General features: G+C 43.0%; 2 protein-coding genes and 1 long non-coding RNA gene across 3 annotated transcripts in view; 2 read left to right on the top strand and 1 right to left on the bottom strand.

Annotated features, from left to right (window-relative positions):
• LOC116057839 (protein NLRC3-like) overlaps positions 1-14062 on the top strand; it is a 556293-nt gene that overhangs the window by 518797 nt on the left and 23434 nt on the right. The window contains exons 17-19 of the mRNA XM_035998138.1: positions 13099-13145; positions 13528-13652; positions 13851-13912. Coding sequence (XP_035854031.1) covers positions 13099-13145; positions 13528-13652; positions 13851-13912 — 234 coding nt within the window. The remainder of the gene's footprint in view (positions 1-13098; positions 13146-13527; positions 13653-13850; positions 13913-14062) is intronic.
• On the top strand, positions 3094-4062 carry LOC118494355. Its single transcript, XR_004896478.1, has 2 exons — positions 3094-3208; positions 4006-4062. It is a non-coding gene; the product is annotated as an uncharacterized LOC118494355 (long non-coding RNA).
• LOC118494353 (zinc finger protein 862-like) lies at positions 8083-8681 on the bottom strand. The gene is made up of 3 exons (XM_035998205.1): positions 8616-8681; positions 8378-8530; positions 8083-8290 (listed from the first exon to the last, which is right to left on the bottom strand). Exons 1-3 carry the CDS (start codon positions 8634-8636, stop codon positions 8147-8149), a joined length of 318 nt encoding a protein of 105 aa, XP_035854098.1. The 5' UTR covers positions 8637-8681; the 3' UTR covers positions 8083-8146.

Raw genomic sequence — 14062 nt, forward strand, 5'->3', positions numbered from 1 at the left:
AATCTATCTCTGACATCGCTGTCTTCTTCCTCTTTATAGAGACTGGTTAGGGGGTACATGGCTTAAAAACACTGTTCAAAGGGGAACATTAGTGAAAAATGCTTGAGAACCAGTGTATTACAGTATATGTGCAGTGGTCAGATGTAAAGTCCTGGTTGGACTTCTATTATGGAGTACTATTAACCCCCCAAACAGGAAGACTAGCAGCCTCCATTATACTTGATGTACTTGTGTGTTTGTGAGTGATTTGTGTGTTTGCTGTGAAGGTGAGAATAAAGAAGTCTGAGGAGGAAGCAGTGATTGGTGGTGTAGTGTTGTCTTTTAGACAGCAGCTGGAGCTGTTGGTTAAAGAAGGACATTCAAACTCAACTACAACTTTATTGTTATTGTTCACAGACATCTCAGATCAGAGATGGAACCGTTAGATCATCTGAGATAACTTTCCCCCGAGGGAACCACAAGTACCTCTAAGAGATAATATCTGGGTGTTAACAGTTGTATGGATGTATTTATGTTAATTTACAACACCATCATCATAGATTATTAACCAGATAAACCAGAGTTAAACTAGTGTTCAAAACATAAGAAAAGCTTTAAATAAATGAAGGAACAGATTTAATTTCACAAGTTTGGTGTGTGTGTGTGTGTGTGTGTGTGTGTGTGTGTGTGTGTGTGTGTGTGTGTGTGCATTGAAAGCAAAAAATATGTCCAAAAAGATCGCCTTTCATTTCATTTGTCAAAAATGTCAAAATCTTCTTTTGGGAAAAAAAAACAAAAATGCGCCAAAACGTCGAAAAATAGAAATGCAAACAAAACATAAACAAAAACATTGAAAAAGTTAAAACACAAGCGTCATAAACGAAGGTATGAAGCATATGATCATCCGGGTCATTTTTGACTTCATGCACCACACCTTCATTTTTTACAGTGCACGAGGCTCCTCCTCCAGATCCTCCAGAACACACCGGGGTCTGAGGGACGGAGGAGACTCGGGAGGAATTTAAACGGTCTGTCCGGTAAGAAGCACGCGCTCAGCTGTTTCTGTGTCACGCGCTCAGGTGTTTTTGTGTGACTCCAACATGTTTAATGTGAAGAAGAAGAAGAGCAGCTGCTGAACGGGTCCCGCTGGCACTTCCTGGTTTCAGGTAAGAGCTGCACGATTATATAATGTATTAATGATTATATAATGTATTAATGATTATATAATGTATTAATGATTATATAACGGCCGGAATGATAATCACGTTTATTATTGTGGTTTAATTTAGGGATAAAATATTTTGACTGAGTTTTCACATTTAAATAAACAGAGCACTGCTTTCACTGGCACGCTGTGCTACTTCAGAATCAACTTGAAGTGATTCAGGAAGTTAACTCCTCTCTCTCACACACACACACACACACACACACACACACAGCACACGGCTATAAACACGGTACACATAGACATTTTAATAGGCTACATGTACTCCAGTACTGTACTTCAGTCCAGATGTTGAGGTACTTGTACTTTACTGGAGTCTTTTCTTTTCATGTCACTTTCTACTTCTACTCCGCTACATTTCAGAGAGAAATATTGGACTTTAGTTACTCCACTACATTCATCTGTTCCAGCTTTAGTTACTAGTTACTTTAGTTACTCCACTACATTCACCTGTTACAGCTTTAGTTACTAGTTACTTTAGTTACTCCACTACATTCATCTGTTACAGCTTTAGTTACTAGTTACTTTAGTTACTCCACTACATTCATCTGTTACAGCTTTAGTTACTAGTTACTTTAGTTACTCCACTACATTCATCTGTTACAGCTTTAGTTACTAGTTACTTTAGTTACTAGTTACTTTACACATTAATATTCTTGCACACAAAACACATGTAGTTTATAAAATCTGATGTTTGATTCTAAAGTAAACTAACCAACAATATAACGGCTACAAGTCCAGCTGACATCATGTTTGTGTGTGTGTGTGTGTGTGTGTGTGTGTGTGTGTGTGTGTGTGTGTGTGTGTGTGTAGACCATTAAACACACAACTGGTTGGATCCTTTACACTTTCTACAATGTTTTAACCCTTTAACTACATTTTCCTGATGATACTTACACACTTTTACTGAAGTAACATTTTTCCTGCAGGACTTTAACTGTTACAGAGTATTATTACAGTGTGGTATTAGTACTTTTACTGCAGTAATCTGAATACTTCTTCCACCACAGTTTGATACTAAGATATCAAATATAAACACAGCCTCCCCATTAAAATCACCTCTACTTGTACTTTACATATCTGTGTTTTCTTTTACATCCTAATCATCCTGATTTATTTAAATTATTTTCCAACTCAAAGTTTTAGCAGCTTTCTATTGATTTTAAGATGGTGTTGCTTCCTCTCTGGGTTAGGTGAATGTTTGTTGTAAATAAAAGGTGAACATATACATACACATACACAGACAGCTCTCTGAGGATTACACATACTGGACCAAGTCCACACAGAGATACACTGGTCAGAGCCAATCAGGTGTAACCATGTATCAGCTCATTTAAATAGCTCACGTTACTGGATTATGTCAACAGTTAACTTCATTTAATATTGGACATGGAGTTTTCTTTTGAACAATTGTTATTTTAACAGAGCATTAGTAAAATGCTCCTAGGCTCGTGCACAGCGCGCACACTATGCTTGTTACACACACAGGGACGCACAGCAGCACACACACATGCAGAAGATTACAAATAAAAATATTACGGTGTAAATCCTCCATCATAACAGCAATGCTCCAAGGTCCAAACGCGCCTGGCTTTTAAAGGGAATGGGAGATGATCTCTGATTGGTTGATTGCATGTTACGCCCAAAACACCCCTCTGATTAATGAAGACACTAAGTACAACCCTTTAGAACCATGACCCCGGCACACGGACCCTTTTTTCCGCCGATAAACTAGCAAAAGTGGATTCGTACACGCCCTAAACACACCTGCACCAGGCGCTGCACGCCCTAAGTGTTTATAGACATTAAGAGAGTGTTTAAACTATAGAAATAATGGTTATTGTGTGTGTCTCCTCTCAGACGTGAGGAGATGAGTGATGTGGAGGAAGAGAAGGAAGGGGAGGACGCATCAGAGTCTTGAGTGTACAGGATGTCTATGAAGAGGGGCCGGTCTAAAGAGGATCCTCCAGACCCTAGTAATGAACCTGGACCCTCAGACACAAAGTAAGATACATACTGTATTTTGTATAAACCAAATGTTTACATCCTCTTCTTGTTACTGCATGTTCATAAAAAAAGTAAACCGACAATGAATGGAGAGAGGAAAACAATATGTCATAGAGAAACAGTATGACGCGTTAATGAAAATATTAAACATAAATACATTGCTGTAGAGAAGAAAAGTTGTTCACCAAGAGTTTAATTATGTAAGGCTGGATGATTAAAACATATTATAATTGATCAAATATGAAAGTTCCTGGACACAAAGTGAAAGAGTGGTTTAAAGTATTTGTTATAGATCAGATTTACTGTCTCCTTGATGAAGTGGAATAGCCTGGATGCCAGCCGAACTTAGCCCCGCCCACAACATTTGAGGTTGGGAAGTTCGTTATGGACTTGATCCGTTGTGGTGCAACTATGCTCGAACCAGAGCTGTTCGGACCAATCAAATTATCAGGGCGGGCTTTATACGATGATGGACAGATGGTCAACAGTAACGTAATCAACCATGTCACCAAAGAGTGCTTGGGTTGAATTAGTTTACAACAAAGATGACTGCCATTGTGTCTGTTATAGAAGATATCGACAGCGTATTCATTTTAAAAGAGGAACAGAGAACCGCGATCACGTATGTATACACATTGCCACACACATTTTCTTTCCTGGTTCGGTTGAAACACGCCCCATAATCACAGCCCTGTGGAGCAGTATCAGACTCATATTCTGACGACATCAGGCTAGAAGTGGAAGTAATGTCTTCATATTACCACCATGGTTATTGTGTGCTTGTCTCCTCTCAGACATCAGAAGATGAGTGATGTAGAGGAAGAGGAGGACGAAGCAGAGTCTGTAGTATCTGGCTGTGATGAACCTGGACCCTCAGACACAAAGTAAGAGACAGTTTTTACTGTAAGCTGAACATATTGGATATGAGGACAGTTAAGGTTCAATAGCTTTTTTTCTACACTATGAAATCTGTGATTTTATTAAAATCTACTTCACAATAAGGGTGTCAAAATAAACATGATAAAAGCGAGGTAATCCAAATTTATTTTAAAGGCACTAATGTTTTTGCATAATGCACATGCGTTCTGTGATTTTGGCCTCAGGCTGCTCTGTAGTTTGGGAAATCAGGAAGCAAGTCACGTTAGCAGAAAGTGTAAAGTGCTCTGTGATAACATCCAGGGGATCACCAAACCCGCATCTCCAGTCTGAACTACGACACCTGAAGTGTTCTGAAGTTGTTCCTAGAGAACGTGAGCTGTGATGCCATCACCTAACATCGAGCATGAGTCCCACTCCCACAGGTTCCTGAGTCCCTGTTGTCCCAAGTTCCAGAGCCTCTGTTGTCCCAAATTCCAGAGCCTATGTCGTCCCAAGTTCCAGAGCGTATGTCACCCCAACTTCCATAGCCCCTGTTGTCCCAAGTTCCATAGCCCCTGTTGTCCCAAGTTCCAGAGCCCCTGTTGTCCCAAGTTCCAGAGCCCCTGTTGTCCCAAGTTCCAGAGCCCCTGTTGTCCCAAGTTCCAGAGCCCCTGTTGCCCCAGGTTTCAGAGCCTCTGTTGCCCGAAGTTCCAGAGCCTCTGTTGTCCCAAGTTATGAGCTATTTCACCTACATCTGTGACTTCCTGATCATCCACCATAGGTGCTTTGCCCGTCTGCCTGGGGCCTTCAGCCCGGCCCTCTACCCTGCCCCTCAGGCCGTCCGCCTGACGTCTTCTGCTCCACCCCTGCCCATTCCCCCATTCTTCAGTTCCGCAGACACTTGCCCCCAAGACTGTAGGCTGTTGTCTTCATTCAGCCCACCTCAGCTCCATCCATGCTCCACCTTTTTGCCCATTTTTGAATTGGCCTACAGAGCCACTGGGAGCTGCCCACTTTGAGCTTCATTTTGGTTCTTCAGAAACCTATGGGTGACGGCACGGAGACTACATCCATATTTTGGACAGTCTATGGCTTCAAACAGTGATGTGATTGCCCGAGAGAGTATTTATTGATAACCACACCACTTGATCTATAGTCCCCTTCATCCTGACATTTTGCAATTCATGAACCAAAACAGCAGGTGGCAGCTTTCTGCTCTATGATCATCTAGACATTGTTGGTACAATGTTTTGTTACAATAACTTATAAAAGGTTTTTCATTTTAAAATACATGTCTTTGTGTCCACAGAGAGGAGATGTCTTATGTATCTGAGGAGGAGCAGCCGTCCTGCTGTGCTTTGTGTCAGGGTGTCCTGAAGGATCCAGTCTCTACCAGCTGTGGACACTGGTTCTGCAGACAGTGCATCACCTCATACTGGGACAAGTCTGCTTCATCAGGAGACTCCTGCTGTCCCCTGTGTGGAGAAAGATCCAGAACAAGTAAGATTACACATCTGTCTGATGATGTCTGAAAACAGGATTCTTCATGTGTAGTCATTACATTTAAAGAAATCTAAGTCCTCCATTTTCATTTGTTTTAAATTGATATATACAATCAATTAATGAATAGACTTTTTGTATTTTCTCACAGTGTACGCTGGTACACATAAACATAAGATCCTTGTGAAGGGGATATATGAACATGTAACTGAAGGAGTAGATGAAACAAGAAGTGGAACCCCCCTCAACAGGATCTTCACTGCGCTCTACATCACAGACGAACTGAGTGAAGAAGTTAATACCCAACATGAGGTGAGGCAGCTTGAGACAGCTTCCAAGATGGAGACCCTCCATGACTCTCCAATCAAGTGCTGCGACATCTTTAAAGCCTTACCTGACCAACAGAAACACATCAGAGTCGTTATGATGATCGGCGTAGCTGGCGTTGGAAAAACCTTCTCAGTGCAGAAGTTCTGTCTGGACTGGGCCGAGGGTTTGGAAAACCAAGATGTGGATCTGGTGATTCCTCTTTCCTTCAGGGAGCTGAACTTGATCAAAGATGAGCAGTACAGTCTTCTGGAGCTGCTCCGTGTTTTCTATTCATCATTACAGGAGCTCACAGCAGAGCAGCTCGCTGGCTCTAAAGTTCTCTTCATCTTTGACGGCCTGGATGAAAGCAGACTTTCACTGGATTTCAACAAGAGGAAGGTTGTTTCTGATGTCACACAGAAGTCATCAGTCAACGTGCTGTTGACAAACCTCATCGAGGGGAAGCTGCTTCCCTCGGCTCTCGTCTGGATAACTTCCCGACCTGCAGCAGCCAATCAGATCCCTCCTGCGTGTGTTGACAGGGTAACAGAAGTACGAGGCTTCACTGACGACCAGAAGGAGGAGTACTTCAGGAAGAGAGTCAGTGATGAAGAGCTGTCCAGCAGAATCATCTCCCACATCAAGACATCCAGGAGCCTCCAAATCATGTGTCTGATCCCAGTCTTCTGCTGGATCACTGCTACAGTTCTGGACCACATGTTGACTACAGACCAGAGAGGAGAGCTGCCCAAGACCCTGACTGACATGTACTCACACTTCCTGCTGGTTCAGACAAAGAGGAAGAAACTCAAGTATGCTGAGGGACATGAGACGAGTCCACAGGAGCTGACGGAGGCTGACAGGGAAGTTCTTCTGAAGCTGGGGAGGCTGGCGTTTGAACAGCTGCAGAAAGGAAACATCATGTTCTACCAAGAAGACCTGGAGCGCTGTGGTCTGGATGTCACAGAGGCCTCGCTGTACTCAGGAGTTTGTTCAGAGATCTTCAAAACAGAGAGTGGGCTCTTCCAGAAAACAGTCTACTGCTTTGTTCATCTGAGCGTTCAGGAGTTTCTGGCTGCAGTCTACCTGTTCCACTGTTACACCAACAGGAACACACAGGTACTGGAGGACTTCCTGGGAGAAGACTGGAAATACAAGAACATTGATTTATCTCTGGATGATGATGACAGGGACATAGAACATTACCAGTCTGTGGATGAAGATGATGGTGATGATGATGACAGGGACAATGCCCATTCCCCACCCGTGGATAAAGATGATGGTGGTGATGATGACAGGGACAATGCCCATTCCCCACCTGTGGATAAAGATGATGGTGGTGATGATGACAGGGACAATGACCATTCCCCACCCGTGGATAAAGATGATGGTGGTGATGATGACAGGGACAATGACCATTACCCATCCCTGGATGTCTTCCTGAAGAGAGCCATGGATAAATCCCTGAGGAGTAAAAATGGCCACCTGGACCTGTTTGTCCGCTTCCTTCATGGCCTCTCTCTGGAGTCCAACCAGAGACTCTTAGGAGGCCTGCTGGGTCAGACAGACAACAGTCCAGAAATCATCCAGAGAGCCATCAACAACCTGAAGGAGATGAACAGTAAAAAGATCTCTCCTGACAGAAGCATCAACATCTTCCACTGTCTGACGGAGATGAACGACCACTCAGTCCATCAGGAGATCCAAGAGTTCCTGAAGTCAGACAAGAGATCAGAGAAGAAACTCTCTGTGATCCACTGCTCAGCTCTGGCCTACATGCTGCAGATGTCAGAGGAGGTTCTGGATGAGTTGGACCTGAAGAAGTACAACACATCACTGGAGGGAAAACTGAGACTGATTCCAGCTGTGATGAACTGCAGAAAGGCTCAGTAAGTCCAGATTTTATAACTTTATAAATCAGTATAGATTAGTAGTTCAGTTCTTCACAAATGTTCTTGAGCTGTTTTCGCAACATAGTCTCACGCTCAGCCAGATGTTCCAGGGTAAAACCACTTAGTTAAGGTTAGGGAAAGATCATGGGCAGGGTTTAAAGAATTACGTTTAAGTGACACACGGGACAAGAATGGGACATGGACCCCAGTCTCTGAATGAAAGTACTACTTTTTTTTAGCAGTGGGGGCAGGTCGGTCTGAACAAGAAATTCTTCAATCATAGAGAAACCAAAAACTCAAATTAGAGAATGAAACCATTCATAATGAAACAAATTGCATCTTTGCCTCAGTGGCAAAGTTGGCAGCCTTGCTGTGCTCATTTAATTTTTCTTGGTTTTTGGAAAAATAACTCCAAGGCTCGGTTATAGGGGAATTCAGAAAGAGATGGCCCATTGATGCTGAGCAGCATACATGCTGCTAGATGGTCCCCCTGCAGCCTGTTCCTTAAGTCTGTTTTCACCTATAAAAGAATTTTAAAAAATGAGTGAAGTGAGGGATATTGATAGCCAAACAATCTTTCATTTCACATAACACTGAAATGTCTTACCCTATTCATGGTGGAGAAATCTCTCTCACAGTTGACACTTGAGATTGGCACTGTAAGGGTAATGGCTGCCAGCTTACTGAGGGAGGGGTAGATTTGATACCACTCATCGTGCTGGGATGACAGTTTGCTCATTATGGTAAGCTGGTCCATATCCTGAAACATTACAACACAGACAGTAGGCAATTAAGCAGGGCTCCTCAGTCATGTTTCTGAAGAACTTGCATTGTGTCTAATTTACCTTGAATGCTCCAGTCAGCATATGCTGCTTAAAAGATGACCATTCTTGCAGTGCATGACAGTCCGGTTGCTGCAGGAATTTGGTGGACAGGGTCTTGATGTTTTCCAAGCTGATGGAATCATCCTCCTTGACTGCTTGGGGCCCCAACACGTGAAAGGCTCCCATGATATTGAGGTTTTGCAACCTTCTGTCAAGGCTGTCCTGGAGGCCATCAAGATAAGGTTCCATTACCTAAACATGGCACAAAGGAAATTATTAAGTTTTATTGATTGACTCCCTGTGGAAATAACATTTCAATCAAACTAAGACTGGACTTTATTTGTCTTTGACTGATACTTAGCAGCCAATCAAAACAAATGTACCTGTGTCCTGTACCGGGACCAAAGAACCTCTCTTGTGGGCTTCACCTAGCCTCCTCTCCCTTTCCTCCTCATCGATGATGTTAAATGCACCCAATCCTGCAGGGTTGTCAAGGTCACTATGCAGTTGGGCCAAGAATGAGCCAGGGGGCTGTGCATCACCTGCATCTTTGATGTTCTTCAGGCATTTCATAGTCACTGGAACCTGATAAAGGCAGTTGCACAATCCTCACCTGAACAGCCTAGAATTTAGTTGTATTGCTTTACAATTATGAGATGCATGTTAAAAGTACCTGCTCTTTGATAGCCAGAAAGTTGACCATCTCTTTCTGGAAAATCCTAGAAAGCCGGGCTAAAGCCTGGTTCACACGGCAGGATAATTAGGCCGATTTTAGCCCCTATTCACCCCTTCCGACAATCTTAAGGATGCTCTGATTATGGTAAAATAATCTGATCAGATATTCCTGCCATGTGTGGTGTGTTAAGACTGCTCTCGTCTGCTCGGAAGGACGTCGGGACCGCTCCCATCTCAAATCGGGGATATCCAACATGTTGGATTGTTTTGGCCCGATTTCTCCTTGTGTGTGGTGTCCCCCGGGGACAAACGAGCACGCAGCCTGTGGACTGTAGCATGTAGCCAATCAGAAAGCGAGGTGACGAGGCGGCGAGGAAACCCCCGGGAAACAAAATCAAAACAGCCGGCGGCACAGCGCACCAGCCTCCATATCATGATGTAGCAAGTATAGTCCATGCTCGCTTTGTCTCCACTTCTTTGACCATCGCCTTTTCTTTTGATAACGTTTTTTTTTCGGGGTTAAGGTTAAGGTTACTCCTTACCATTGATCAAAAAAAAGGAAATTTCAAACTGTTTAACATCAAATGCATGAAGTAAATATGAAGTGTCCTCTAAATAATAACATATTTTGTAATATTTGTGTTCTGACAGACTACCTGGCTGTCATCTCTCAGAGACTCACTGTGAAGTTGTGGCCTCAGCTCTGAAGTCCAACCCCTCCCATCTGAGAGACCTGGACCTGAGTCTCAACAAGCTGCAGGATTCAGCAGTTAAGCTTATATCTGCTGGACTGCAGAGTCCTCACTGTAGACTGGAGACTCTGAGGTCAGTTTACTGACTGTTGATTATATAGTTTATATACCACATAAAGCATTTGATTTTTTTAGGAATTAGAAAGCACAGCAATTCAAAGGACTATCATGACAAAATCCTAGATTATACCACTTAAAAGCTTTCCTAAAAACTCAATGGAAACAACAAGCACAATAAATGGAAACATACACATTGATGGAAACAGGCAATTACAATATGAAGTTACTAATCCCACTTGCAACTCCGTGCCCATGGTTCAGACTCTCTCCCATAAATGTGAACTATCACTCATCACTAACTATCACTAACCCTCACTGTGAAGATAATCAACCAGTCTCTTAACAGAGACAGTCGTCTATTAAGAGTGCCATAGAGCCATAGTGCTCTTAATAGTATATTTTCCAGTGGGTACAAATAAGGTAGAATCATCTGCGTAAAGCATCATTTTAAAAACAACAATGGTCTGAAGGTGGAGCCCTTTGGTACCCTACATGTGACCTCCATAAGTGTGGACAGGGCCTCACCAACTGTACACACCTATTTACTGTTTGCCAACCAGGATTCAAACCAAGTTACTGTTATTTAGTGTCCCTCCGCTTTGCATTGGGACAAATAACGCCCCTAAACCGTAATATAATCACAACATACCACAGCCTGTCATGGGCTTTTGCTTAAATAAATGAGTACACACTGATGGTATCCTCTTCTTATGAGCACAGGGGGTTTATGATGCTATGTGTTGCACCCTCTCTTTTCACAGCACCTTTCCTCCCGAAGTATTTACCAGATTTGCCCAGAATGGAGTTCTGGATGAGTTAAAAAACTCATTGATTATAACATAGTAATGTTGAGCCACACATATCATTTATAATTTATTCTTTATACAGATTGTGGGGCTGTGGTTTGTCAGAGATTAGCTGTGCTTCCCTGGCCTCAGCTCTGATGTCTAACCCCTCCCATCTGAGGGAGCTGGACCTGAGTGACAACGACCTGGCAGATTCAGGATTGGAGCTGCTGTGTGATTTTCTGATGAGTCCAGACTGTGGACTGAAGACTCTAAGGTCAGTTCACCGACTCTCTGTCATTATAATAGATCTCATATGTTTAACTAACAATTTAACCTAATTTATATACATACTAGGGATGTCACAAGAACCAATACATCTGTACCAAGTCAATGCCAAAATTCTGAAATTGTGACGGTACTTGTTTTCCTAAAGTACCACAGGTAACATAGGTACAGGGGATGCAATTTTTCTGGACTTAACTGGGGCAGCATAAAGATTTCCTACAAGATTCCAGTCTGCCATTAAATGCCAAAAAAGAATACCTACCAGCATAGAAGAACAGTAAATAGCTTCTCATCTCTGTGCACACTTTTACGTGTTGACCGCAGTCAGCCTCTGGCTTTAGCATATATCTACGGCAACAGCTTTCACAGCTTTCAAGAGAGAATTTTGGATGGAAGCTGGGAACCTGGGGCTGAGGCTTGGGCTGAGGTTGGAAGCTGGGAACCTGGGGCTGAGGCTTGGGCTGAGGTTGGAAGCTGGGAACCTGGGGCTTGGGATTAGGTTGGAGGATGGGAACCTGGGGCTTGGGATGGAAACTGGGAATCTGGGGCTTGGGCTTAGGTTGGAGGCTGGGAACCTGGGGCTTGGGATGGAAATTGGGAAGTGGGTGCTTTGAATGAAAGCTGGGAACCTGGGGCTTGGGATGGTAGGTGGGAACCTGGGGCTTTGGATGGAACCTGGGAACCTAAGGCTTGAGATGTAATGTGAGAACCTGGGGCTTAGGATGGAAGCTGGGAAGCGGGGCTTTGAATGGAAGCTGGGAACCTAAGGCTTGGGATGGACGCTGTGAACCTGGGGTTTTGAATGGAAGCTGGGAACCTAAGGCTTGGGATGGAAGCTGGGAACCTGGGACTTTGGATGGAAGCTGGGAATCTAAGGCTTGGGATGGAAGCTGTGAACCTGGGGCTTAGTTTGGAAGCTGTGAGCCCGGGGCTTGGGATGGAAGCTGTGAACCTGGGGCTTAGGTTGGAAGCTGTGAGCCTGGGTCTTGGGATGGAATCAATAACAGCATAATAATAACAATAACAATGTCAATCTACTCTACTCAGGAAAGAGCTAGAAATTGATTAGGACACAGTATTGTTGAGCTACACAAAATCCTGTACATATCTGATTGGATTTTAAATATTGTATCTACTTTATTTATTCTTTATTCAGATTGAGGTGGTGCAGTTTGTCAGAGATCAGCTGTGCTAATCTGGCCTCAGCTCTGAAGTTCAACCCCTCCCTTCTGAGAGTGCTGGACCTGAGAGACAACAAGCTTCAGGATTCAGGAGTGAAGCTGCTGTGTGACTTTCTGGAGAGTCCAAGCTTTGAACTGGAAACTCTGAGGTCAGTTCCCTGGCCCTGTTACTGTTATAGATCTATTATGTTTAATTAACAATTAAACCATATTTATGTGCAAACATAACATACATCCACTTACATCCACCATTGTAGATGTGCTTTTGTTCATATTTTCATGTGTGTTGTATTCAATTATGTCTGCAGTAACAAAAGAAAATGTAGGAAATGTCCACTGTCAAAATCATTGAAAATAGGAACTTTTGCATCTCTTGAGATATCAAGTTACCTCAACGCAGACGTGGTCTTCTTTGGAGGAAATGTGGATAGTTTTATTTTAGCTGTGGTGACATGAAGCTGATATTTATGGTTTAAATATTAATATATCTTTGCTGTGGGACACTTTGCCTCCAGAGAAACCCAGAGTCTTGTCTTATGCTGTTTGGACCCTTAGTGGATGAAATGGGCTGATGTGATTGGCCATTATTAGAGCCCACCATTCCAGACTACTCCCTGTTTCATGTGAATGTAAAAATTCAGTTTGAGTAGATGGCAAACATGGTGTGACCATGGTTATGTGGATTCACCAGTGCCATTAACTGAATCTGACTGTTTTAACTCTTCTCATGAAATAGCTGCTGTATTTGTGTTTTTCTTTTCAGGGTGGATGGCAGAGAATACAAGGCTGCACCTGACGTACATGAAGGACGTGAGTAAATATCTTAAAGAAACAAACTGTTATTAAAGCAGGACCACAACTGGAAGATTGGCTGCTGTGCTTTATGGCGCTGGTTAATCCCAGTAACCACAGCAGATCTGTTGCTTTTTTTCTGTTCTGTTTTGCATGTTGGGTAAGATTATGTCTGGAATCTCGGTATCGACCCACTTTGGACTCGGTCTTGACCTAAACAGGATGTGTTACTACATTCTGACTTTATTGAAGGTTTTAGTAGATACCAACAGAACAAATGGGGGGAAAGCCATGCTACAAAGGGCTCTGGTCACCTTGAACGGGACGTTCCTTTAACAGTTTAGGAATGTTGGGTCACCAGAATGTCCAAAATAGAGTTTGACATCTTAATCCCCACCAGATCCGTCCACGTCAAAGACAAACCTTGATGTGTCTGAGGACAGAAGAGAGGATCAGCTGTGTCCTGATGATCCAGAGAGGTTGAAGCAGCAGCAGCTTGTGGGTGGAGAGGCTCCCAATACAAATGTCAGTGTTTCACTTTAACATTTTTATTAACTTGTCAAAACTGAAGAAGTCACTCAAATGAGAGACAAATCGTCTTGGGAGCACCTTTAACCAAGTCCCCTTAAATTTAACCTTCCTTAGTACTTAGAGAGTTGGGACGGGGGGGCAATTTCTGCTCCCATTTCAATGAGTTCACAATCATTTTTGTTCCTTTTTCAGTCTCAGGAAATGTTACATTTCACACCTAAACTGCTGACTGAGTCTGGAAAGACTTCATACAGGTATCCAAATTATAAAAAGCTGATCACCTTAACTCAGTCAACTGCTTTTAGTTATTTAACCCCACCTCCTTTCAACACTTTAATCTAAAGGTTATCAATTTCAGTTCACTTTATCTCATTTCCTTCTTAAAGGAGCACTATGAGTCCCTG

Source organism: Sander lucioperca, chromosome 23 (assembly GCF_008315115.2).
Source record: "Sander lucioperca isolate FBNREF2018 chromosome 23, SLUC_FBN_1.2, whole genome shotgun sequence".
In the NCBI taxonomy this organism is placed as follows: Eukaryota; Metazoa; Chordata; class Actinopteri; order Perciformes; family Percidae; genus Sander; species Sander lucioperca.